General features: G+C 38.2%; 2 protein-coding genes across 2 annotated transcripts; both read left to right on the top strand.

The window, feature by feature from the left end:
* Positions 1-326: 326 nt before the first annotated feature.
* Positions 327-4,130, top strand: FABP7 (fatty acid binding protein 7). Its single transcript, XM_060616550.3, has 4 exons — positions 327-601; positions 1,046-1,218; positions 1,838-1,939; positions 3,763-4,130. The coding sequence occupies exons 1-4, from the start codon at positions 529-531 to the stop codon at positions 3,811-3,813; spliced, it is 399 nt and encodes a 132-aa protein (XP_060472533.1). The 5' UTR covers positions 327-528; the 3' UTR covers positions 3,814-4,130.
* A 4,932-nt stretch (positions 4,131-9,062) lies between these two features.
* On the top strand, positions 9,063-25,260 carry SMPDL3A (sphingomyelin phosphodiesterase acid like 3A). The gene is made up of 8 exons (XM_060616551.3): positions 9,063-9,301; positions 14,332-14,545; positions 15,284-15,428; positions 19,766-19,862; positions 20,606-20,775; positions 21,244-21,424; positions 22,863-22,987; positions 24,630-25,260. Exons 1-8 carry the CDS (start codon positions 9,199-9,201, stop codon positions 24,945-24,947), a joined length of 1,353 nt encoding a protein of 450 aa, XP_060472534.3. The 5' UTR covers positions 9,063-9,198; the 3' UTR covers positions 24,948-25,260.
* The last annotated feature ends 2,127 nt before the right edge of the window (positions 25,261-27,387 follow it).

Below are 27,387 nucleotides of genomic sequence, written 5' to 3' on the forward strand. Positions count from 1 at the left end.
GTTTTCTTTAAAGGGGGCCCTCATTTGTAACCAGCTTTGCCATTAACGGAAATCAATCTGAATGTCCTATTGTGCATCTTTTTTCTTTCCTCACAGTCTGAACTTGTCTTTGCCAAGTTTTCGAGCTGAACCTGAAAGACCCTCTCTCATTTTCCCCGTTCCCTGCCTCCAGCCCCATTGACTCCTAGCACAGCTTTCTCAGGGAGAAGGGCTGCAGAGTGGATAAGGAGGAACTCGACCTACTCTGCTAACCCAGTGGCCTGAGCCAATCACAAAGCGGATTGGAACCTCATTTGAGCCCCCCTTCCCACCCCCTCCCCCTGGCAACAGCCTCCAGTAAAGGGGGGACACTGGAAGGGTGTGTTTGCAATTCAAATCCTTGGCTTTCTGCCTGCATCTTTTCCAAATAAGAAGGCAGGAGCTGCTGTGAGGTGCAAAGGGGTCTTCAGAACTGCAGTGGCAATAAGATCCAGAGATCCTCCCTCCTGTCTCTTTTATCTGTCTTCAAAGCAAAAGGAAAGGGCAAGGATGGTGGAGGCTTTCTGTGCTACCTGGAAGCTGACGGACAGCCAGAACTTTGATGAGTACATGAAGGCTCTAGGTAGGTAAAAATAAGATGTGCTGTTCTCTCCTTAACCTGAAGCTTCAGTAGTGCCAATTCCTTTTTTTCTCCTATTAGATTGCCAAGCGACAAAGAAAGATCATGTTGTCATAACTGAATCCTAGGCTATGCATTTCCCACTGAAGGGATTTTTAATGTGGCGTTTGCCTGCTTTCTTGCCCAGGGCTAAATAACAGTGCATTTGGTAGTCTGGGGGAGGATGTGAAGCTTCTGTGCCTTTTTGTTTTCAGCATCCACTTATCATTTGTGCATCCAATTAAGCATCCGCGTATTATAGCTCATCAGTAGTCATACTGCATAATTAACGGACTAAACATGTCCTGATGAAACTTACACTCGAGGGCCTGGATTCCAGGATAGGAAAGCAGATTCCTGCTATGTGAGTTATTTTGGAAGTCGCTGCTAACTGCATTGCTTTTTTAGGTGTGGGCTTTGCCACTAGGCAGGTGGGAAATGTGACTAAACCAACAGTGATCGTCAGTCAGGAGGGGGACAAAGTGGTGATCAGGACACAAAGCACATTCAAAAACACAGAGATTAGTTTCCATCTGGGAGAAGAGTTTGATGAAACCACTGCTGATGACAGAAACTGTAAGGTAAGGACCGCTCCTTCTCTGGGGTGGGGATGGGGAGGAGGGAATAAAAAGAGATCCCTGATGTTTCTCGTGTTTAGATGATGGGAGTAGAGAAAGTTCTCAGTATTTCAGTTCAGAGAGGACACCACCAGGATTAATTTTGCATTCTAGTGCACATATGTGGGTACTGGCTATAGCTCAAATCTCAAATCTATCTGTCTCTTACTCTACATTTTTCTTTTCATATTTGTATTTCAGAAAGTAAGAGTGTTCATTTAAAATAAAGATTGTATTTTGTTTAATGTCGCTGATTGCCTCATATTAATGAAACTGTTTGCCTCATCTGAAGGCTTTGTTTACAAGAGTAGAGTGACTAGTCTGAGAGTACTTGTTCAGGACTTTTATTTCTAACATATGAAATTTTTGCATCTAGATGTACACACTTCAATGAAATTATGAATTATTAGTTTACTATCATAATGACTCTAGAAGCCACAGAAGATATGGTACTAATATGATAATTAGTTGATCACCATTCATTCAATTCTATAATTCCTTCAAAAACCACTTCACTTGACTTTCATCTCAGAAATTTAATCTGTACCTTTTGCTATGTTCTGCATTTTGTTGTTGGTCTCAGTCTGTTGTTAGCCTGGATGGAGACAAACTTGTTCATGTACAGAAATGGGATGGCAAAGAAACAAATTTTGTAAGAGAAATTAAGGATGGCAAAATGGTTATGGTAAGTAAAGGCAGTTCTCCCTTTGTTTCTTCTTGCTTTTCACTCCTCTCCTAGTTCCCATCCCCTTCTCTCTCTCCCACCCTTCTTTAATAACAGTAAGTCTCCAGCAAGCTTCTTTGATCATGTGTAAAACAGAAGACATAAAAATGTCCTGGTGAATTGTATCATCAGCTATGCTTCTTTAATTATAGAAAAAAAAGAAAAATTCTATGCAAGCGTGGTTTTCAGAAGTTTCCATCGATTTAGCTAAAACTGTCAAAGAAAGAATTTGTGTAGTATTACTGTGAATGTCTAAACCTCAAATGAAATCTAAATATAAAAATATTCATGAAAACATATGAATAAGACTGATAAATTACTATGAGTATCAAGTTGACTGAATATCCAAAAAATTACTTTACAGCTACTGTAATAAATAAGAGATCTTGACACTTTTTATATTTTAGTTTATGCAGGTTCCATAAGCTCAGTGCAGATAATTTAGAATATAACAGAAAAGTGTAGTTTCTCCTTAGAGGGAACCATTTTGATGTTACTTCCTTCTAGTCTTTCTTTTGATGCATCGTGCCTTGTAAATATTTCCATTCAATACCAGTAGTCATGTAAAAACTATAAAAATATAAAATTAAAATCTCTAATGATGTAGTAGCATCATAAACTGGGGAAAATGTTATGCATTAATCTAACATTCTAGACACATTTTTGTGAACTGGGTAATGGTATTTTGATGACATTGAAATAGTCAATATATCATTTTGGGGTTTTTTGGGGGTGGGTGGGTATTGCTTTACCTATTCCTTCTAAGATAATAGAAGAAAGGGCTTTTTTGTTTTTGTGACTTAAGGAAATTGACTGCTGTTTTTTCTCTTCCCTTTAACTGTTGCAATCAGGGCTGTTCTAGATTGAGACACAGGGCTTACGTTATTCATACTTCTTTCCATGGGACGGGAAGAGAGGGGCAGTGTTCCTCTTATGGTAATGAATATTTGCCCACATATTTCTGCAGTGATCATCAAAAGAAAGGATTTGTTTATAAAAGATTCAGTCTGAGCTTCTCCTTTATGCTTTTATCTCCATTTCCCACCCCCCACCCCGAAGACGGAAAAGTGGATAGCTTATAACTGACTGATCAGGCAAGACTGAGTTCAAAAAAAGGAGATTAAAACAATGAATGACAAGGGCATGCTATGCTCTTGAAAATCATGTCAATCCATGTAAATAACAAACCCTAAAAAAACTCCTAGATTTTGTAAAGAGATTTTATAGAAATTCTTCCAGTCCAATTTGACGTAAAAGTCCATGTTCCACGTTACACCCACCCAGGCACGTAGGCTCACGTCAGCTGAAATATGACAACCAAAGCAATAAGAACATTTGTACATTTACTTTTCCTGATGACTTTGACACAAGTCATTCCAAATACCATTTCCCCAAATGATTTGGATTTTCTAAAAATTCTTCACAATTTATGAGATGAAAACCTATTATAAATTCCATTCACTTTCAAAGCAGACAGCTAATTTGATTACCCTGATAATTTAAGGGAAAAGGAATTCTTTTGACCTGAATCTATTTAGTTAATGTCAGTTTTTTTGCTTCATTTTCCTTTTAGAGACATAAACTATATATACATGTTATTATTCACTCAGTAAATAAAGTTTCTTTTCTTTTTATTTTAAGAAAGGAAGAGCTTATGTAGCATTTAATGTTTGTCAATGACATTATTTGTTTGCATAATATGTAAATTATATATGATCATCTTTAGAAAGTTCAGCTACTGATATTCTTGTATAAAAAGACTTGATTCTTTTTGCATCTTTCAGACTCTCACTTTTGGTGATGTGGTTGCTGTTCGCCACTATGAGAAGGCATAGAAAGGTTCCTGATCTGGGGTTCGAAAAGCTCTACAATTTTTCTATTTACTCAAGTCTCAGTGTTATCCTGCTATTACAGCATGGGTGATCACGAATTAAAAGGTTATCTTTGTTGTGGAGGTGGAAAATGGTGCTTTAAAAACTTGTTTTAAAACTTTTTACTGCAAATAGCTCAATTTTGATCTGCAGATTTATCATGTTTTATAATTCACATTAAGATGTTAAGTCACATTTTTAAAATAAAGAAGTAAATACATTTTATAATTTCCATTGAAAAGTAAATTAGATTCAAATAAAAATTGTATACCCATGAGAAATTTTGTTGTTATTTTTAATGTCACTAATCTGGTGGTTTTAATATTAGATATTAGATATTAAATTTTTAATATTAGATATTAATCTGATTAATATCACTAATCAGGAGGTTTTAGACAAAATAGCCTTTCTTACTGTATAAAATAAAGCTGGAAAAGTGCTAACTTTTAAAAAATATTACTAACAAAGTGCTAACTTTGTTTAAAATATTAATTAAAAAGAAATCAGCAGAAGCCTGGGGAAAAGTGGAAATGCCACAGTTTTGGTTGGGACTTCCATAGAGAACCTGTGGCAATCAGAAACAGGCAGGCAGATGAAGCAAAATGATATACACAAAAATGTCTTATTAAAAATAGTCAAAATATCACACAATCAAAATGTCATATATTCAAGTTTCTTATTGAAAAGTAAACAGGAAAATAAAATGAATTTTACCCTGGATGTGTTTCCAGACAAATACTTTGAGCTGAACTAAGTCAACAAAAGTGCTAAAATGGAGTGCATAGAATGTGTATTAAGGCTTCCAAATTCCCTTTAAAAAAAATTTTTTTTTAGTAGAGAAAACTAACTTTATTTTATTTTTCTAACTTGTTTTATTTTTTACTTCGTAAAATTTCATCCAAATTAGTTAGCATATAGGGCAACAATGATTTCAGGAGTAGACTCCTTAGTGCCCCTTACCCATTTAGCCCATCCCCCCTCCCACAACCCCTCCAGCAACCCTCAGTTTGTTCTCTATATTTATGAGTCTCTTCTGTTTTGTCCCTCTCCCTGTTTTCGTATTATTTTTGTTTCCCTTCCCTTATGTTCATCTGTTTTATCTCTTAAAGTCCTCATATGAGTGAAGTCATATAATTTTTGTCTTTCTCTGACTAATTTCACTTAGCAGAATACCCTCCAGTTCTATCCACATAGTTGTAAATGGCAAGATTTCATTCTTTCTGACTGCTGAGTAATACTCCATTGTATATACATACCACACCTTCTTTATCCATTCATCCATTGGTGGACATTTGGGCTCTTTCCATACTTTGGCTATTGTTGATAGTGCTGCTATAAACATGAGTGTGCATGTATCTCTTCGAAACAGCACACCTGTATCCCTTGGATAAATGCCTAGTAGTGCAATTGCTGGGTTGTAGGGTAGTTCCATTTTTAGTTTTTTGAGGAACCTCCATACTTTGCTTCCAGAGTGGTTGCACCAGCTTGCATTCCCACCAACGACGCAAAACAAATCCTCTTTCTCCGCATCCTTGCCAACATCTGTTGTTGCCTGAGTTGTTACTGTTAGCCGTTCTGACAGGTGTAAGGTGGTATCTCATTGTGTTTTTTATTTGTATTTCCCTGATGATGAGTGATGTTGAGCATTTTATCATCATCAGTTGGCCATCTGGATGTTAATTTTTGTTTTAATATTTATTTATTTTTGAGACAGAGAGAGAGAGACAGAGTGTGAATGGGAAGGGGCAGAGAGAGAGGGAGACAGAATCCGAAGCAGGATCCAGGCTCTAAATCAGCACAGAGCCCTACGTGGGGCCTGTGGGGCTTGAACTCACAAGCTGTGAGATCATGACCTGAGCCAAAGTCAGCTGCCCAACTGACTGAGCCACCCAGGTGCCCCCGAATTCCCTTTGTGTGTGTGTGTGTGTGTGTGTGTGTGTGTGTGTGTGTGTGTGTGTTGCAGTTGTTGAAACTGAGTTACCCAAGGGAAAGTAAATACCTATTTGTAACTGGCTAGGGTTTGCCTTTGTAAGTAGAAACAAACAAATGTTATTTTATATTTCATCATTTATTAAATGCATTTTATCCATTTTCCCAAACCAACAATGTGAAGCAGGTAAAGCAGATACTGCTATTTTTACTTTACTGATGAGGAAATTGAATATCAGATTTACCTGTCCATGTTCTCATGATTAGTGAATAATACTGAGAACTGCAAACCTTGTGATTTTCCCTTTCATTTATTGTCAAAAAAGCACAAGATTTTAGTTTCCCTGATCACTACTTAGGAAATCGTTCCTCTGTTAGCCTCTGCGAGGCAAATAGGGTAAATATTTTTTCAGGAAAAAATACGTAGTATTCATTTTTTTAACGTTTATTTATTTTTGAGACAGAGACAGAGCATGAACGGGGGAGGGTCAGAGAGAGAGGGAGACACAGAATCCGAAACAGGCTCCAGGCTCCGAGCTGTCAGCACCAAGCCTGACACGGGGCTCGAATCCACAGACCGCGAGATCATGACCTGAGCTGAAGTCGGACGCTTAACCACTGAGCTGCCCAGGCGCCCGGTAGTATTCATTTTTAATCAACCAGGTGATTTCAGTTAATTTCTATAATTCAACGCCCAATTAACTTACAGATATAAGCATGAGGGAACTTACTTTAACTTACAAAATTCACCATAATGAAACTATTATCTGACTATTGGATTTAGGATTACTTTATTACTATAATGAAGAGTAGAGGAAACTAAAGTGCAGCTACAGGATTTAACATTTGAATACAATTAGTACTGAATGCCAGGATAAGGTTGGCTGAGATGACCATTCCTAAAACTAGAGAGTCTACCTTTGTCTTAAAAAGCATGAAACAGAACACTGAGAGTGTTTGCTCCCAATTGTTCAGGCAGACTTCATCTTTGCTTCTGTTGGAAGAATGCTTTCTCTTGATGATTCCAGCCTCTGCTTGTAGAAGCAAGGGTTCTGGCCTCTCTGCTCTTAAGAATACAAGGCCATGGATAGGGATTCACCTTCAGTTGACTATTATTAGGCCAAATAACATCCTGCTGGCATTTATTTCCATAACAACTGCCCTCCAAGTGAAGAATGGGAAGGGTTTTGGGTGGCCTAAATGAGAAACAATTACAATTACAATGACAATCACAAAGATCAAAGGTTGCAGTGGTGTACCAAATATATTTTTCTGGGAAGATAATTAACAAATATTTTTTGCTTCCTAAATCTTTACAAGGTAGTTGCAAATCATTTTTCTTCGAGCAGTATTCTAGCTCATATACTGACCTACCAATAGTACTAACTTTTCTGGTTTGTCCTTTTTGTTTTTGTTTTTAACATAGTTAATAGAAAAGGGAAAATTCCCAAGCCCAAAGGCAATTTGACCAACAGGCCCTGGAGAAATGTTTGTGAAATCCCAAGGTCTTAAAGTTGCGAACTTGACTAAAAGTGGTCTTGTGAAATCCACACTTGCACCCCTGATGATGAGTAAGGAGCAGTTTCCATCCTGTCATATGTGTTCTCTCACCCAGATACACACCCTCACAACAAATGACTCCTCCATCTGGACCATGAGGACCTATAAATTCATGTCCAAGGTTAAGATGAAAACCCACAGATGTTGAGGCACTATAGCTTTGCACTAGAGAGAGTAGGTATAAAGGAAAACAAAGCAGAGGGAGTAGAAGGGAGAATATGTTCCTATCCATTGTCTTTTAAGGAATTCAAGCATTTTTTAGGTTTCAAAAGGTGCTGGAGGTAGTTTATGCTTACTTATTGAAGACTGTTTCACAATCAATTCACTTCCAGTAAAGCTTATTGGAAATTGGGGGAGAAGAGCTAAAATTGCTATTTTTACACTTTAAAAAATCATTTTCCTAGTATTCAAAATGTTTGGGTTAGAAACACACAAGTTATTTTGTTGTCCTTAAAGTTATTCTCTCTCATCTGTCATTTTTCCCCCTGCCCATTTTCCTCCATACTTTTGAAGTTGTAGACTGAGAAATTCCAAACACCATTCTGTCCACCATTGGAAAACATTTTGGTTCTAGAAAGGCTTTTCAATTATCCTAAAACTGAGGCAGGACTTAACCACTCTGGCAGTACATGAAACAAAATGGAGGCACCTTGATTACTATTTCAAAGCCTCTTTCATGTGGCACTTTCCCATTAAATTACACAGGATACAATATAAGGTTTCCTCTGATGGGAAACAAATACATTTTATGACCTCTTTTATGAAGTTAGTCATCCTGCAGGATATTTTTTTCTCCCAAGGAATTCCACATCTTTATCTTAAAGAGACCAGCACCCTCATAAATGGTTAGAGAAGAAACACAGAACCTGAAACAATTTGGGGATCTTGGCCCCATTGTCAGACTAAGTAACTTTAAAAATTCTTTAGGAGAGTAAAAGCAACTGGCTCTACTTATGCTTGTCATGTGTCTCTGGACTGCATAAACCACAGTTCTGAGACGTTCTAACTCAGGTGTAAACAAACAAACAAACAAACCCCCTAAACAAACTAAAAACCAAGACCCTGTGTCTTTTTTTTTAATTTTTAAATGTTTTTTTATTTTTGAGAGAGAGGGAGAGAGGGGCAGAGTGTGAGCAGGGGAGGGGCAGAGAGAGAGGGAGCCACAGAATCCACAACAGGCTCTAGGCTCTGAGCTGTCAGCACAGAGCGCTCTGCCAGCTCAAACCCACCAACCCTGAGATCATGACCTGAGTGGAAGTCAGACACTCAACCGACTGAGCCACCCAAAAGCCCCTAAAATCCTGTGTCTTTGAGCAGTGGTTCTCAAACATCCCCATCACTTTAGCATCACCTGGAGGGCTATTAAAAACACAAATTACTGGACCATTTTTACACTCCTTCCTGAGTTTTTGATATAATTGGTCTGGAATACGACCTAAAAATTTTCATTTCTTACTAAAATTCCCAGGTAGTGCTGATGCTTCTAGTCCAGGGACCGCCCTTTGAGATAGCTGTGCTATCCAAAACTTCTGCTGCCCTCCTCCAAATTCTCATGCTTCAAGGTTCTCTGCATGTCTTCTGCAGCAGAGCCCCATCTGTTTAAGGCCAGGCAGCATTTAGGGAAGATGATCTGCTTGAAGTGTGTGCCCAAGCACATTCCTTCCCTGGCCAGTCATTGATGGAAGGCATAAGAGGGCAGATCATCGCTAGACAGTTGCTGAAGGTCAAACGAGCTGACCTTTTGCGGAATCTGCCCTCGCACGTGACTGCAGGGCGTCTACACCCTCACCCTTCTTCTGCCTTCTCTCCACCCCCAAGCCAGACAGCCTCAGTCTCCCAGGCCGGTGGCTTTGACCCGTGATGGCTCTGCTGGGCGCGCTTGTCTGCTGCCTGTTGCTCGCCTGGCGTGGCAGTCCCGGGTTCGGCCTGCCCCTGGCGCCCGAGAGTTCAGCTCCGGCTGTGGGTGAGTCCGCGACCCCTTCCCTCCCGGGAGCTGCCCGAGAACAACGGGCCAAAGCGCCCGCGCGACTGGAAAAGTGCGTGGGGGCAGCAGTGCGCCGCGGCCGAGGCTCCGGGGAGTGGAGGGGAGTGGAGCCAGACGCGCCGGGCGCGGGGAGGGCGAGGGCAACTGCGGGAGGAGAGCGCCAGGCGACCAGCGGAAGGTCCCGGTGGCTGGAGAAAGTACCCTTGGCCAGTGGGGGCGCTGCAAGGAGCTGCGGGAGACTAGGTTCCTCTGCGCGTTTGTTCCGGGGGCGGGAGGAAGGAAATGTGCACGTCTCAAGCAGAACCGAAGCTAGAAGTTGGATGTCCCTCATTCCCACGGGCCCCGAATCTGCCCAGAGCACAGGGAGTACGGAGCTTCCTTTTCCCCATAGGGGTGTACATTTCAGTGGGACTTCTAGTATCTTCTGTCCTGCCCGCCGGGTTTGTTGGCCTTTTCTTCTTACTCCTCCTGCCAGAGTTTCGGTGCTACTCACCTCTTAGTCTACGTTAGAACTCGTGGGGCCTTTATTTCACTTTACCTGGATGTTACCGGACTGTCTGTGGGCGGGATCAATTTTAATCATACTTAACAAGTTTAATGCAATCCCTTTTGTGGTCCGCCTGGGACCAGCGGCATCAGCGTCACCCAAACTTCTTAGAAATGCAGGTTTTCAGCCCACTCCAGACCTATGGAATATGAAACTCAGAATTGGGACCCAACAACTTGTTAAACAAATTTTAGATTTTAGGGTGCCTTTTGAGCCTTCCCTTTCAAAGGTCAAGGTAACCCCACCTGCCTGACACCCTTTGAAAAGAATTGTTCTGTTCTTTAGAGGGGGGGAATTTTGATAGGTGGAATTCTGTTCTGTGTTTGGGGACTTAGCCGCCTCTGAAACTTAGCACAGTGCTTGGTGCTGTTCTCTGACGCTTTTGCTTTCTCACAAGGCTCTGGAAATGCTCTGAAAAAAATACCTCCTCTTTGCGTGAGAGCCAAGTTCTCGTGACTCAGCTGTCAGGTTGAAAGCAAGAACTGTGAATCTGGTTTCTTAACTGTCGGTCATAACGAGAAATCATCCCCAAATACTTATGTATGTTGGTTTCTGCTTTTATTGAAGCTTGTGTTGTTTTTCTTTAGTTAGGTGACTGTTCAGGATTTTGAAATAAAATGTCCCAGGTTGCTACCCATTGGGAATACCCATTGGCAAATTTACTGTTTGGTTTTAAGGATCTGATTGCTTAAGTCCTCAGCAACAACTTTGTGGTGTCTAGGGCAGCTCCACTTACACCTCCCCGTTTTCATATGGAAACTAGAAGGCTGAGTCACTTAGGGAGGAGGAAGGGATGGGGTTCAGAGACTTGCTGAAGTGTTGACTCAGCAGTTTCGCATTGGCTATATTATTTTACATGTTTTCTACTTGATGTGATACTCTCTCTCTTCACCTGACCCCATCCGGAAATGCTTCCTTTATAACACTCACCATAACTGGCCTGTGCTTAATTGGTGTGTGTGTGTGTGTGTGTGTGTGTGTGTGTGTGTGTGTAAATTCCCAGTCTCAACTTTCTGTTCTGTCAAGTCTCAGTGGTCAGAGGACAACAACCCAGGAGACTTCACCTGGGTGTGTTTGTCCACATCTCTGATTAGAGTTAGTAGGTCAAGGCCTGCTGAGGTATTTGGTAGGAACTGACCTTATAAACAAAAAACCAAAAATACCTATTTTAAACAATTCAGATGTGTCCAAACATCTGAATTATTGTTTACTAGTTTTTTTTTAGGATAGATTACAATTTTTTTTAGCTAAACCATAAGTTTTTTGGTATATAATGTTGAGCATTTATCTAGGTATATTAACAACACACACATGTATACACACATACATTTGTGGAAATCTTCTTAAAGGTTATCTGCAGAACAAGAAAGAAATCATTGTGTGGTGAAATGAACTTTGGACCACAAATCAAAGAATCTGTAGTGGAGTAGGGCTTGGCCAAAGGCCAGGTCTGTGGCCTTAGACACACACACACACACACACACACACACACACACACACACACAGAGAGCACTTTATATATAATTTAATTAGAAGTGGAAGGTAAGGCCTCCAGAGGTTCATTATTCATAAATCCCAGGTTAAGAACCTGTCAGAACTCTTGGCTTCTATTTAAAGACTTTCTTCAGTGCATCTAAATAATTACCTCCTCACTTATCTGTCTGGTGGTGCAGTGTAGTGGAAAGAGTGCTAGACTGGGAGTCTGGAGGGACTGGTTCTAGTTCAGCTCTCATTAATGAGTCACCATGTGATCTTGAGGAAATCCTGAAATCTGCCTGTGCCTCATTAAGGAATGTTTACTGAGGGCCTACTATAGGTCATGTTCTAGATGCTGAGGACATACAAATCTAGGTACTGGAGATGTATTCTTAATGTGTTTCCAGTTTTGGTTTATAAAATTTTAGTATACTTATTATCTCATGTCCCTTAATTGTCACAGTATCTCATGTAGGTGTTATGTATTTTATGTGAGGCGAGTGACACGGAAGGACAGTTGAATGTGAGCACACATAGAGGCAAGTGATACAGTGGTTAAGAGCAACATGGAATCCGGAATCAGACTTCCTGAATCTCTATCTTGACTCTGTTGTGTATGACACATGTGACTTGGACTTAATCTCTGTGTCCTTATCTTTAAAATGAAAATAATGATGAGTTAATACATGTAAAACATTAAAAAAGGCAATAAACTTACAGTAAGTACCTGATAAATTTTAAGTGTTACTTGGAAATGAAGAAGTTCAATCTCAAATTCAGGCTTAGGGTTACAAAATAAAAACAGTATAACTTTTTTTTTTAAATGTTTATTTATTTTTGTGAGAGAGAGAGCGTGAGCAGGGGAGGGACAGAGAGAGAGAGAGAGAGAGAGAGAGAGAGAGAGAGAGAGAGAGAGAGGGAGACACAGAATCTGAAGCAGGCTTCAGGCTCTGAGCTGTCGGCACAGAGCCCAACGTGGGGCTTGAACTCACGAACCATGAGATCATGACCTGAGCTGAAGTCAGACACTTAACTGACTGAGCCACCCAGGTGCCCCGTCAAAATATTAACAGTATAACTAACACTGAGGTTACTAGATGCCAGGTATGTTCTAAGAGCTTTACTTCTACCAAGTCACTTAACCTTCATACAGAAGGCAGTAATATTCTTTCCATTTTGCAGATAAAACAAGCCAGGATCACACAGCTAGATTAATAAATAGAGCTTGGATTTGAAGTCAGGTAGTCTGACTCTGGAGTTCCCCATCTTAACCATAACACTATACTGTTCTGTGTATAGCTTATTATACCTTAATATTCTACAAATCATTAAAAACATGTTTAAATAAAATTGAGATGCACTATATATTTATACCTCAAGGAAGGACAGCCTCCAGGATGATTCTGAGCTATTTGTCAACCTCACTTTGTGTGTTGGATACAGTAAGTCTGGGCTAGAAATGGAAGCTGGAGTATTTTCTGCATTAAAGAAGAAAATAAATTACTCTTGGCATGTATTTTCAAATGGGGATAAGATACAAAGTAATTGATCATAAAGACTGTTTTATGTCTACTTTCTTCTGGATCTCTTGTCTACCATGTCTTAGCTGTGAACTTAAATATGTTGTAAAATCATAATAATGTTGTGGAGAAAAAACAACCCAAATATAACTTAACGTTTCCACCCTAACAAATTAACGGTTTTCAGTTTTTTACTTTCTTATCCCAGCTTTGGGTCCTATTCAGGTGTTTGCTCATATACATACATAAGCTTTTATCATCTTTGTATAGGTAGATAAAAGTTTGCATTCTACTTGTTTGCTCCATGTTTCTGTTGTAGTATGTGCTGCTATGTCATTTCTGATATAAACTAGTCATAATCAGAGTAAACTCCAAATTCAAAGTGTGAAAAGCCTCAATACTAAAATAATTTATTAATTGCATATGAGAAGGCAGCAAAATCATAGAAGATATATGTAACTTATGTATACACAAGCTGGAGGGCCTTTCGAAGTGGGGCTCAGATTCTGACTGTGCTGTTTGTTAGCTGTGTATACCTGAGCAGATTTCCTAATGGACCCAGCTTTCATTTCTCCCCTCTAAAATGAGAACAGTGATTCCTACTTCAAGAGAGTGGTTTCGAGAATAAAATGGCATAGTATATTTAGTTTCTTTATTATAATGCCTGGCACAAATGCTTAATAAAGAGAGACACTACTCTGAATATTAGTACTACTATTTCCTTTAATTAAAGAATCTTTCCCATGGTATCCAATGGGTTCCAGGTTTCTCACTGAAAACCGAATGGAAGCATCCTCTTTAACAAATGCTTTCCTTAATATTATCAACATTTGATACAAGTGTATGCTAGAAGATGTTCCTATATTTAGTAGCTTTTAAGAGCCTCTGGAAATTCCTACTTTTGGTTTAAAGCTAGTATTAAACATTTATACTCTTTTTCCATTAATGTTGAGAGGCCAGGTTTTACAAGAAATTAGGAGTGAGATTTAGTTTCTGGTTTTGCAATCTATCCACTCTGTAACCCAAACAGACCACATCATGTTTCTATGTTAGTTTTTCCACAAGAAGCACATAAATAAATTCTAAAACCATAAATTCTGCAAGGAAGGAAACATACTATTAATACACAATATTATTATTGACCCATCTGAAGTATGTCTCCCTGTATTTCATTATGCAGTTTACGTTTGTTACATAGTCTTTTTTACGTAGGCACGCCGTCAGTGAGCTCATCAGTTCTGACCCATGTAAATAGTAAATTTTAGTAAATTCTTCCCACTATCTTTGGGATCCTCATCTACTGACAGGAAAGTATTGTATTTACTTTCAGAGCAAATGAACATTTAAATTACTAGGGTTTTACTCCATCACAGGGAGGAGTAACTGTCTCCAGTCTTACTGTAAATATGTGTATGGGAATACCTAAAGGGAAGTAGATTTAACACCATTTCTTTTCTAATCAACAGGACAGTTTTGGCATGTGACTGATTTACACTTAGACCCTACTTACCACATCACAGATGACCGCACCAAAGTGTGTGCTTCATCTAAAGGCGTAAATGCCTCCAATCCTGGTCCTTTTGGAGATGTTCTGTGTGATTCTCCATATCACCTTATTTTGTCAGCATTTGATTTCATTAAAAATTCAGGACAAGAAGCATCTTTCATGATATGGACAGGGTAAGTGAGTATATAAATACTGTTAGTTGCTCAATATTTATCTACAGTGACCTAAGCTTCATTAGAATGCTGAATTCCTACGAATATTAATTAATTAGGTTTTGTTTTGTTTTTGTTTCTGGTTTTTTTTTTTTTTTTTTGAGAGAGAGAGAGGGCACAAGTGGGCAAAGGGCAGAGGTAGAGAATAGCAATTTTGTAAACATTATCTTCTGGTGGCATAATTAATTAATTCTGTCTGTCATGATGACAGAGTGGTAAGGTTTGTATTCCCTATGCCTGCAGTAATGACCGGTGCTATTTAACTAATGTTTAAATTATACCTCATTTAACATTTGCATTTGATATTATTATCCCCATTTTACAGATGAAGAAATGAAGGCTGGGCATCTAAGTAACTTGTTCAAGTGTACACAGCTAGTAAATGGCAAAGCTGGAATTTGAATCCAGGCATTTTAGCTCTGGAATCTGTGCTTTTAATTGCTCAACTATTTGCCTCTCACAAATCTTCAGTCAAGCAGTGTAATAGGCTGAGATTTCCTGCTTATCTGTTGTATCACACAGTTTTTAAAATGGGATACTCTGTGGGAGAAAGATAAATGAAGAGTCGTTTATCAGCTCTTTTAATAATCATCTGTTGTTTTATCGTGGAAGTGTGCAATGATAATACAACCAGGCATCATGCATGTCTAGTGACTTTTTACAGAAGTTGATTTTGCTATGATTCTGTCTCCTTTGCAGGGATAGCCCACCTCACGTTCCTGTGCATGAACTCTCAACAGACTCAGTCATAAATGTGATTGCTAATATGACAACCACCATCCAGAGTGTCTTTCCAAATCTCCAGGTTTTCCCTGCACTGGGTAATCATGACTATTGGCCACAGGTAAATTTGATGTAAACTCCAAAAGTGTTTCAAGGAATTTTCCCATTAGTACTGTCAAAATTCTGACAATAACTAGCTGATGATAAGACGTGGGAGTGGGGCTCATGGAGGTAGAGTGCACTGTTAATAACCACTGAAGAAGGTAAGACAAGTGATTTGGGGACTTTAAAGTGATTCTCCCTAATCCATAAAAAGATATGTCCATAGTGAGTTTTGGAAGCAAATTGCCTAGTTTGTGGATTATTGATTCTTGTTTTCCCTCATAATCTTCCTCAGTTTCTACTTTCTTTTGAATAACAGTGTTGTTCATTCACATTTTATGATAAAGGTTGGCAAGGAAGGTTGATATTGACAAATGTTTACATTTTTCAGAACTTCTCTTAGGCAGACCAAGCTCCCCACGCTCTGATCATAACAAACTGTCATAAGAACCAAAGAGGGAAGTTCCTGTTTGGGCCCAGTTTATCTAATTAAGATACCACTCAAGACAGAGATTGTGTTTAGAATATTTGATGACCGATAAGCTCAGGCCTTAACCTATCAGTGTGGCGGTTTGTTAAATAGCCTGTGCATAACGGTCGGATACTAGCCCTGGCTGGAGGGTCCTGTTATACTAGTGTAGAATCTTAGATTTGGACAGATTCAAGATATCTCAGAGTTTTAGTGTTTTAGTCCAGGACTTGACACACTATGACCTGTGGTCCAAATTTGGCCTACCACTTGCTTTTGTTAATAAAGTTTTATTAGAACAGAGCCATGGCTATTCTTTCTGTATTGCCTGTGGCTGATTTCTGATTTTGCACTAGAACAGCAGAGTAGAATTGTGGCAAGAGAGACCATATGGCCCATAAGCTTAAAATATTTATTATTTGGCCCTGTATAGGAAAAGTTTGGTGACCCTTAGTCTAGATCAGCTCTTCATTTTATGGATGAGAAAACTGAGTCCCCAAAATGTCAAGTTGCTTGTTCAAGTGGTCACAATCGTGTAGTGATAGAGCCCACATCCTGGATCTTTTGTGTTCAATTAGACTAACATTCTTGCATACATCCCTTGTTCTTGCCAGATTAACATACTCAGTATTCCTGAACACAATATTTACTTTCATGCCTCTCTGTCTAGATTTATCTTCTTGCTTAGAATATCTTTTCCATCTCAGGCCACAAGAATGCTTAGTGAGCATTTTGATCACCTAAATACAGGGATTTTGAGACGTTGTACTCTAGGATGAACTTGTTTCAAGTAACTTTTTGGCACTGGCCTCTGGGCTTGAGATGAACAATGTGTTAGTCTTTGTGAGTCATCCTCTAAACCAGTGGTCAACTTTGTTACTATTGAGATGTGAGACCACACAGGGAAGATGCTTGGGGATGAACAATCTCTAGAAACCAGGAGCTACCCACATTGTTTTTTATATGCTTTAGGTGACAGACAGATTGACATAGTGGAGAACATGTGGGGTTTAGAGTTGTATTTACTAGAATGTAAAGCCTTATCCTGCCCTGCTCCTGATAGCTTGGCCAACTTGGATAATTCGCTTAATGTCCTTGACCCATAAGTCACTCATTTGTAAATAGGAGCAATAACACCCACCCTCAGAAGTTTCCGTGAGAATTAGTGATATTACATGAATAGGGCGTAGCTTTCTACCTGGTACATATTATGCCCTCAATAAGTGGAGTGGTAGTTATTGGAGCAGTAAGCAGCAACATGTGGGATACGTTTTCCCTAACTCCTTTGGGGATTTGTTTTATTTTACTTTTATTTCTGTCTTTGTGAAGTCAAATCTTATAGTGATTCACAGATATAGATAATATACAAATTCTAAAATATATCTTATCGTATGTATAACTAGGGTAAATTGGGCAGCCCGTATACTTTAAAGAGTTAATTTTTTTTGTCTTTCTAGCTTGTAACTTTATATCTGAAAATCTTCTTTCTATTATTCTGCTTCCACCCTTCCACGCCAGTTTCAGGAATGTCAATGTAACATGAAAGCCCCACAACAAAATCTCCTACAGACTGTTAGCTGAGATGGAATTCTGGTGAATGTTAGTAACAAAACTGTTAGTAACAAATCAAGCAGATACTTTAATAAGTATTATTTCTCCATTAAAATCTCATAAACATACACATAAACATAACTACCTAAACATGCATATGTAGATGCGTGTCCCCACCCATTACATCAGAAGTAGATATTAGTGTGGGCAGCCTAGGGACTCCTTCCAGTTGCCGCCCAAGGAGGCAGTCTGGGCCAGGGTCCTCATTTACTCCTACACTGGCAAGATTGGCGCCACCAAACTTATGGGTGGGTCACTTCCCATTATACCTCATTTCTCGGCACTGCACATGTCACAGCCAAAGAGTATTGAGATGATGGCATCGTACAATTAATAATTGGACATAGGAGTGACACTGGAAAGACCTGGAATTTAGACCAACCCAGGAACTGACCAGCTGTCCCTGAATGAATCATCTAACTTCTCTGATGCTCACATTTCTCATAACTAAAATTGAGAGAAAACTCTACAGTAATTTTATATAATTTTAAGATTTCATATGACCATTCCAGTATTTTGGCATCTGTCCCAATACTTTGGGATACACATAGCTAACACTTTCAGATTTTTGATGATGATCATGTGACCAAGTTTTAATCAGAATCTGGGTTGGCCTATAAGTCATAATTTTTAGTATTCAGTATAATTTTCAGACAGAGGAGTCTGATATCTGACACAAATTAAAAATATACTAATAGTTCTAGTTAGAACAAGTCATTTAGTTATTACTTTCCCTGAATGTATTTCTGTTTTCATCGTGTATTAGGCATATGTATTAGGAACTAATGTGACTTGGGTGTCATCTTGGAAAATAACTAAGCATTTTAACTAGTGCTGATGGGAAAATTACTTTAAGAAATAGATCTATGTCACTAATATGCAGAAGAAAAGGAGGAGTGTGAAGGAAATGGCTTCTGTTTATTAATATAATTTTTAAAACAAGAAAATAGGAATAATTATTTAATTTCACAAGTGATTTTTGGATTTTTATTCAGTATGCACTTTCTTTTTTTAAATTTATTTTAAATTTAAAATTATTATTATTATTATTATTATTTTATTTTTATTATTAGAGATAGCGAGAGAGAGAAAGAGAGAGAGAGGCAGAGAGAGGGAGAGAAAATCCCAAGCAGGCTCCATGCTGGGCATGGAGCCCGACACAGGACTCAGTCTCACAACTGTGAGATCGTGACTTGAATCAAAGTCAGGGCTTGTTCACGCAACTGACTGAGACACCCAGGTGTCCCTCAGTATATACTTTCTTAAAGTTTTGGGTATTTTTTTCTTCCTTAAAGATCCTTAAAAAAAATTTTTTTTAAGTTTATTTATTTTTGACAGAGACAGATTGCGAGCATGAGCGGGGGGAGGGGCACAGAGAGAGAGAGACAGAATGCGAAGCAGGCTTCAGGCTCTCGGCTGTCAGCACAGAGCCCGACACCGGGTTCGAACTCACGAACCGTGAGATCATGACCTGAGCTGAAGTTGGACGTTTAACCGACTGAGCCACCCAGGTGCCCCGCAGAGCTAAGATCCTTTATTATAATGTGATAAAATAGGATGATAAAAATACTTTATGATAATAAAAATGTTTTATGTACACATTGCTTACAAAAAATCAAAACATGTTCATATAAAGAGACTTCTCCAAATCAAAAGCATGTGGTTGTCAGTCTTCATTCAGAAAGTTCAAAAGCTTTATACTGGTGTGAACATCTCAGAAGACTTTGTTTAATTCTAAAATCATGAAATTTTCTCCATTCTCTCAATGTGCTGTTCCAGGCCCTGTGTGTTCAGGCTCACACCTGCCTCTGTTTCTCTTTAATGAGCACACTCCCATATCCATCCTATATCCTGACCACGTGGCACAAGTGCTTTTTTCTGTGTATAGCACTGTGAGGGTTGGTGTCTGGGCCATTGTCTTTATTTTGATGCCCTTTCTTGCCAACATGATGAAATCATTATTCAAGGGCAGGTTGATGTGCTTTCTTCACTCCCCCCCCCCCCCCGCCGACTCTCTGGGCCGGACTCGATTGTTCATGCTTCTACCCTGCTAGAACCTCTATGATGGCACCTGGCACATTGTCTGACAGGTGATTGATTATATTTTTTTTTGTCTCTTTAACGAAGTTATACATTCCTTGAAGATGAAGCCTATCTAGTACTCATCCTTGCCTCTCCAGATGTCTCATATAGTAGTAAATGCTCAAGTAATGTTTAAATTAGTTAATCTATGTATCTTTAAAGTTTCAATGGTGGATTGTATTGTTTGTGGCCAGGATCAACTGCCTGTAGTCACCAGCAAGGTGTACAATGCAGTAGCAAATCTCTGGGAGCCCTGGTTGGACGAAGAAGCTATTCATACTTTAAGGAAAGGTAAGTGAAAGATTTATTCATCCTTATTTTGTCTCTATTTTTATTCATGTGTTCAGACTAAGATCTTTAATGTTTGCTTGGGTGTGTTCATTCTGGATGTGCCCGTTTCTTTGGAGGCTGTAAGTCATGTTTGAAAGCTGTGGAGAGGCATGGATGGTGAGTGGGCCCAGGGCAAAGAGAGCAGGTCCAAGATCAGGTGCTAGCTCCAAAAGTACCACTGAAGCAGACCCTTGGGTGTTACCACCGCTGGCTCACAGGTGTGAGGGCGATTTTGCCTTTAAGTCTCATTGCTACTAAGACTGTAGCAGGTCTGGTTTATCTGACATCTCTCCCATAGTAGTCTTTGGCACGGTCCACGTGTGTTCCTACTTTTGCATTTTGTACTTCACTATATCTCTCATCTTAACTCCCCAAACATGCAAAAGTAGGAGTTGATGCATTAATGTTTCTTTTCTAAAATTTGACACCTCATGACCTAGTGCCAATATCATTTTCATCTGAATATCGGATACAACTGTTGGTAGGTCAGTATGTGGAAGTCCCACCACTGGATCTGGCACACAGTCGGTTTTCAGTAAGTGATTCTTATTTAATGACAGCCTATGTATGTACAAACTAAATAATGAGAAATAAGTATCACCTTCCTGACTGGCTTGTAAACCATAATTAAGAGTTTGCTTTCATAGTCACTGTGAATCTGTGTACGTGTTTTTCTAGAGTGTGTCTTAAATTTGTTTTTGTAGGTGGCTTTTATTCACAGAAAGTTTCACCTAATCTGAACCTTAGGATCATCAGTCTAAACACAAACTTGTACTACGGCCCAAATATCATGACTCTGAATCAGACTGACCCAGCAAATCAGTTTGAATGGCTAGAAAAGACACTGAACACCTCTCAGCAAAATAAGGAGAAGGTAGATCCCAGAGACTAAAATCATCTGGGGATAAACAGGGGCTAAATTTGTGTATTTATTAACTCAAGTGGGGTCAGCTATTAATAAAGATATTAAAATTTGAAGATGTTTTCACATGAAACACCTTATGGTTTAATTAAATCTGCTGTGTTTGTTTTATTTTGCTTTGCTTTTAATGCTTTGATGACTGATTGACATCTGTTGATTAAAAAAAAATTGTGACCAAGATCACAGTTACTATATATCATCAACAGTGTAATTTAAGTGAGTCAAATGCAAGTAGAATGATACTAATAGTTTTATAATTTCATCGTTTTTTTTTTTTTTGGTAATAGGAGAGATGGTATATTTGCTTTCTAAATTTTAATTAATATACAGTACTTTTAATCTTGGATATCTAAATGTCATTTGGTTATGATACACGTGCAAAAAGATTCTCATCAGTCCTCATTATGTTTCTTTCTCCAGGTGTACATCATAGCACATATCCCAGTAGGATATGTGCCCCATTCAAGGAACATCACAGCAATGAGAGAATTGTATAATGAGAAATTGATAGATATTTTTAGAAGATACAGCAATGTCATTGCAGGACAATTTTATGGACACACTCACAGAGATAGTATTATGGTGCTTTCTGATAAAAAAGGTAATATGCTGTTCTGTGTGCATCTTCCCAATCCAAGATGCTAGAGCAAAGCAGTGAATATCCAGTAATTTTTACTGAACCAGTAAATTACAAGTTTCATTAAATCAACCTGCCAGCACCAGATTTTTCTGAATATCTTCTGTGTTTGTAAGGCAAGTGTCGATTTCCTATTTAGGCCTGCAGTTGGGTGTCTCCCTATTTGCTCCATGGGGCCACCAGCATTTGATAGCTATCAACAAAAAAGGCTCTGAAACCCTTAGCTCACTCAACTTTTCTTTTAGATTCTCAAGTTTAGAGAAATGCTGCTGTTCATTATTTACTTCCTAGACTCAAGTGTCTTTTTATATGACTTGTTTTACTTCTCAGAATTTGAAGAGAAAAGCAGAATTCACCACTGGTTTAAAATAGATCAAACACTTAATTTTAAGGGATAATCAACATTGTCATCTACTCAGAATTAAAAGATAAGAATAGGAGAATCTCAGCATCAAACAAAACAATGATTACCTATTTTTAAAGATGACCTCCTCACGAGGACAGGAAACGGGGAGTTAATCAAATAAGCGTTCTTATTTTAGAATAGTCAGCCAGGAAAAAAAAATCAGTTTTTATTTTTTTCAGCAATTGGGGAAAATTTTCAAAATGCTTTACCTCTTTCACCTACAAAAAGTAGGCTTGGTAAAAAATGACCATTTTTCAGCATTTGATAGCTTTTTTACTCAGAAATTCATTCCTGTAATAGATAGGTATAAAAGCATGGTGACCCCAATCAGGTTCTTATTATGTAATTATTGGCATATTGTTTTAGGTAGATGTACAGAACAAACTAGTTTTGTATTTGTGTGTATGTGTGTGTGTATACCTGTGATAACTTAGATTTTGTTATTATGAAAATTTTCAAATACACCTAAAAGAGAATAATTAAACAACGCCCCCCCCCCCCCCCCGCCCACATACCATCACTTATATTTAACATCTATCAGGATTTTGCCACATTTGCTTTACCTATTCACTTCTTTATTCTTTTTTCTTTTTCTCAAGTATTTGAAAGTAAATCTCAAACATTAGATCCATTTTAGCCTACATGCTACTGTATACATTGCTAAAATATATGGCTAATTCACATAATTTAATTGTCATTTGGTCAGTTGTCATTAACTACATGGCTAATTATATAATTTACATACTAATACGATTCACTTACCTACCTAACAAGAGCAACAGTAATTTTTCAGTATCATCTAATACCAATCCATAATAAAAATTCCTCTATTTTCTCAAAAGTGTCCCTTTATAGTTGTTTCAAGTCAGGATTCATCAAGGATCATACATCATTTGGCTGTTATGTCTGTTAATCTCTTAATCTTGCATTTGTTTATATTTTTAGTAAAGATAAACTCAATTAAAAAATATGTTTATGTACATATGTTTTGTCCAGGAGGACCGGTAAATTCTTTGTTTGTGGCTCCTGCTGTTACCCCAGTGAAGAGTGTCGCAGAAAAACTGACCAACAATCCTGGCGTCAGACTATTTCAATATGATCCTCATGATTATAAACTATTGGTAAGTTGGCACAGTTTTGGAATTGCCCCCACATTTATGCATGTCTTTATAGTTTTCAATAGTTTAGTTGAATGTTTTCAGCTTAACTATGTACGTTGTTTCTATGTTGAAATCTCATGATGTCTGTCTTCTTTTTATATTTGGCTGGTCAGCACTTTCTCAGTATGGGCATTATGAGATCAGCCTTTGGGAGGTTGTTTCTGTCCTTCTAAGGACTTGACATTTGTTCAGTACATTGGGCAGGGCCTGATTTGGGGACTTGTACACATACTGAAACTTTTCACTAAGCCATATTTATTAATTACTCTTCTCTAGAACATAGCTGTGAAGGTGACTGTAGACTCCGAAACCATACTCCCCCAAGCATTCTTTTATCAAATTTCCTTATGTATTTCCAGTCTGTTCCTCTTTAAAATGAGGATTAAACTAAGTATTACTGACTTCACAGAATTGCTGTGAGGATTACATGAACAAATATGTGTAAAGCACTTAGAAAAATACTTGGCTTATAGTAAGAACTCAATACATGTTGGCAGTGTTTTTTTTGTAAATAAAAATGAGTTGGACATTTATCTTTGAGACAAAAGTTCTCTGGAGCTTGTACACGACTAGATTTTAGACCAATTTAACATTGAAGGGCTGGGCTTTTTGCTTATAAGTACTGCCCCTTTTAATTAATATCATTTGAAAAGAATTTTCAATTAAAGTCTCTATTGATGTAAATGCATTTTTTTCCCTAAATAAACTTAGTAAGAGGTAGCTCACTTGTCCCTTAGAGCATGTTTTTATGAAGAAAATAAGGCAAGGGAAATCAGATTTAATTTGCAAACATTTGATTAAACGAGGAAATAAAACAATTGACTGAATTCTTTATACAACTATTAGTTGCCTATTTTTGGATCTGAGCATCATACACACACACGCACACACACATATATATATATATTATATATGTATACATGTACATATACGTGTGTATGTGTATATGTATGTATGTGTGTATGTATATACACATACTGACATGGAAAGATGCCCTGATATAGCACTAATTATTTTTAAAAGTGCAAAACAGTGTATACATAGTATAGCTTAATTTTTTGAAAAAGCCAAGAGATAGTAAATAGAGTATACATATTCTAAATAATTATATTTGTTTTGTACATAATGTCTAGAACAACTTATGTCTTGACATACACTGGAGTGATGATAAATGTTTAACAAGTTGTTCACTGGGGGGAAAAAACAACACTTTAATTATAGTGTCGAGATTCCTAAAAATTTGATAATTGGCTCTGTGAGCTGGTACCAGCCACCTCCAGCACAACACTGATTTATATGTAACTATTAGCAGTGGTTACTTCTGAGGTGTGTGAATCCAAAGCTTTGTATTTTGTACATCTCTCTGTGTAGTTTAGAATATGTTCCTTCATTGTTTTTAAAATGAAAAAAAGTAATACAGATTTGTCTACTGGAATTCCTTAAAAAAAAAAAAAAAAGCAAACCAAAACAGTTCTCACTTTTTTCTAAATGACTACAACTTTAAATTAAGAATGTCACATATATCCTAATAAGGACGCTTCTTCCTGTGCAGTACTTTTTATGGCAGAGAATGAACCAGGGTTTGTGACTGTTTTTGCTATAGGATATGTTGCAGTATTATTTGAACCTGACAGATGCAAATCTAAAGGGAGAATCCGATTGGAAGCTGGAATATATGCTGACTCAGACCTATGACATTGAAGATTTGCAGCCAAAAAGTTTGTATGCATTAGCTAAGCAATTTGCAGTCCTGGACAGTGAGCAGTTTATCAAATACTATAATTACTTCTTTGTGAGTTATGACAGCAGTGCAATTTGCAATGGGGAATGTAAGTCCTATCACGTTTGTGCCATTATGAGTCTTGATCGTATTTCCTATGAAGATTGCCTCAAACAATATTATATAAAGCACTATCCCTAGTACTTAACTGTTTGTGTTCATAGAAAATGTAACATTGTTCTGTTTCTGAGATCGGTTTGTGGGAACTGTTACATAAATCTTGTGGGTTACTGAGTGGGCCAGCAGAATTCTTATCTTTGCTTTCTTTTTTATAATCCTCAAATGTGGATATTTGTAACATTCTACATTTTTATTATATTGAATATATAACTGACCATTACAAGAATGATGTCTGGATGTCAGTATCCTGTCTTCCAGTTTATAGAATTATATCTAATTTATACCCTTGTTGCAACTGTCATTTATATAAATAAAGCAAATGACTTCTCATGCATGATGAATTATTTTTAATAGGATGATTTTCTTTTAATTCACTTTTGTTAAAAACTCATGTGTAAACTGAGGCTGAAACTGTTTAAATCTCATGTATAAACTGAGGCCAACACTGTTTCCGTGCACTATGTACTGTTGGGAAAACACCAAGGACTCGTTGAGACCAACTTGGGGCTTATGAAACATCCTAGGACATGAGTTGCCTATAATGGAGCAAAGCTGTCTTTGTTCTATGAGTGAAGGAGAGGCCTCTTGAGTACCGCTAACTTTTAAGGAACAGAGTGTCACAAGTTGTGCTTATTGTAACTACAGTACTAGCATAAGGCCTGGATCCTCCCCTGGTGATGGGCACTTAGTAAATAACTGTTGAAGTGAATTGAAAGGTATGACTGTTTCTCAAAGAAATGCACTAGGATGCAGCAGTGGCATTTTCTTTGCCACGATATTCTAAGGGAAGATAAAAAAGGAGCTTTTATTTTTGGAATTGTGTGTAGAGTTCTCCCATGGTTGCCTGTCTCTCAACAGCTTCTCTCAAGCTGTTGTTTGCTTCCAGGCTAAGTGGGAGAATTCAAGTAGAAGAGAAGAGGAGGAGGCCTAGGGATTTAGGAAACCTCAATACTTTGGCTTGCTGAAGAAGATATGCAATCACCAACCTTAGGTCAATCAAAAAGGAGACTGAAACTCATTATCCTGTGACTGGTTGGACTTCACTTAAAAAAGAAAAAGAGGGGCGCCTGGGTGATTTATTCGGTTAACTGTCTGACTCTTGATTTCGGCTCAGGTCATGATCTCACGGTGGTGAGATCGAGCCCTGCCTTGGGCTCTGTGCTAACGTGCAGAGCCTACTTGGGATCCTCCTCCCTCTCTCTCTCTCTCTCTCTGCTCCTCCTCCATTTGTGTGCAGTCTCTCTCCCTCTCAAAATAAATAAATAAATAAATAAACAAACAAATAAATAAATAAATAAAAAATGACTTACACGTGTAAGATCTCATCATAATGAAACTAAGTTATTCTGATTTTCAAAGGCCTGAGAACACAAACATTACAAAATAAAAATATAACATCTAAGAAACTATAGATATTCATTAGGTAAACATTTCCTTAATTTTTAAGTTAAAAAAATAAACTGGTAGGGTGCCTGGGTGGCCCAGTCAGTTGAGTGTCTGACTTTGGCTCAAGTCATGATATTGCAGTTTATGGGTTTGAGCCCCACATCGGGCTCTGTGCTGACAGCTCAGAGCCTGGAGCCTGCTTCGGATTCTGTGTCTCCCTCTCTCTCTGCCCCTCCCCTGCTTGCATGCTCTCTCTCTCTCTCTCTCTCTCTCTCAAAAATAAATAAGCATTTAAAAAAATTTAAAAGATAAATTAGTTTGTTTTTTAGAAGTGAAAATGTGGAAATAAAGCAAAGCTTCATTGTTATAATCACATTATTTATTTATTTATTTATTTATTTTTAAACGTTTGTTTATTTTTGAGAGAGAGAGAGAGAGAGCATGAACGGGGGAGGGGCAGAGAGAGAGGGAGACACAGAATCGGAAGCAGGCTCCAGGCTCTGAGCCATCAGCCCAGAGCCCGACGCGGGGCTCGAGCTCACGGACCCGTGAGATCGTGACCTGAGCTGAAGTCGGACGCTTAACCGACTGAGCCACCCAGGCACCCCTATAATCACATTATTTAGAAATCACCCTTCCCTCAGTTATATTTAAATTTGGTGTTGTCAAATGGGTACATTCTATATTTTTATATTCATATACTTATGGACAGAAGTTTTAAGAGAACAGGTTTGTGCCATATGAGAAAAAAAAAAAACTTTAAGTGGTGAAAACCAAAGATGGTGTGTGCTGACTCAGTGAGTCCCAGCTCTGCAAGAGGACAAGCCTGGACTTGCAGGATTACAGGACAGAAAATTTCTGCACCTGCTGGGATTTGGGGCAGTGAACATTTAGGACTCTTTCTACATTATTCTACAGCCTACACTTTTTAAGGATACCTTTTTGTGTTCAGGTTACTTTTACCTTAAAATAGAAATAAATGATCTGACGTTTCAAGTAATATTTAGGGATATTATCAGTAATTAAATGAATTTTACCATTCTGAAATCAGAGCATCTTACCACTATTTATTGTG

Source organism: Panthera onca, chromosome B2 (genome assembly GCF_046562875.1).
Source record: "Panthera onca isolate mPanOnc1 chromosome B2, mPanOnc1 haplotype 2, whole genome shotgun sequence".
NCBI classification, from domain to species: Eukaryota; Metazoa; Chordata; class Mammalia; order Carnivora; family Felidae; genus Panthera; species Panthera onca.

Excerpts from the sequence above, each read along its gene's own strand:
- FABP7 (XM_060616550.3), top strand. The coding sequence starts at position 529 with ATGGTGGAGGCTTTCTGTGCTACCTGGAAGCTGACGGACAGCCAGAAC. Across the intron at positions 602-1,045 it reads TGAGTACATGAAGGCTCTAG|GTGTGGGCTTTGCCACTAGG; the intron begins GTAGGTAAAAAT and ends TTGCTTTTTTAG. Across the intron at positions 1,940-3,762 it reads AGGATGGCAAAATGGTTATG|ACTCTCACTTTTGGTGATGT; the intron begins GTAAGTAAAGGC and ends TGCATCTTTCAG.
- SMPDL3A (XM_060616551.3), top strand. The coding sequence starts at position 9,199 with ATGGCTCTGCTGGGCGCGCTTGTCTGCTGCCTGTTGCTCGCCTGGCGT. Across the intron at positions 15,429-19,765 it reads ATCATGACTATTGGCCACAG|GATCAACTGCCTGTAGTCAC; the intron begins GTAAATTTGATG and ends GTTTGTGGCCAG. Across the intron at positions 20,776-21,243 it reads CTCAGCAAAATAAGGAGAAG|GTGTACATCATAGCACATAT; the intron begins GTAGATCCCAGA and ends TTCTTTCTCCAG.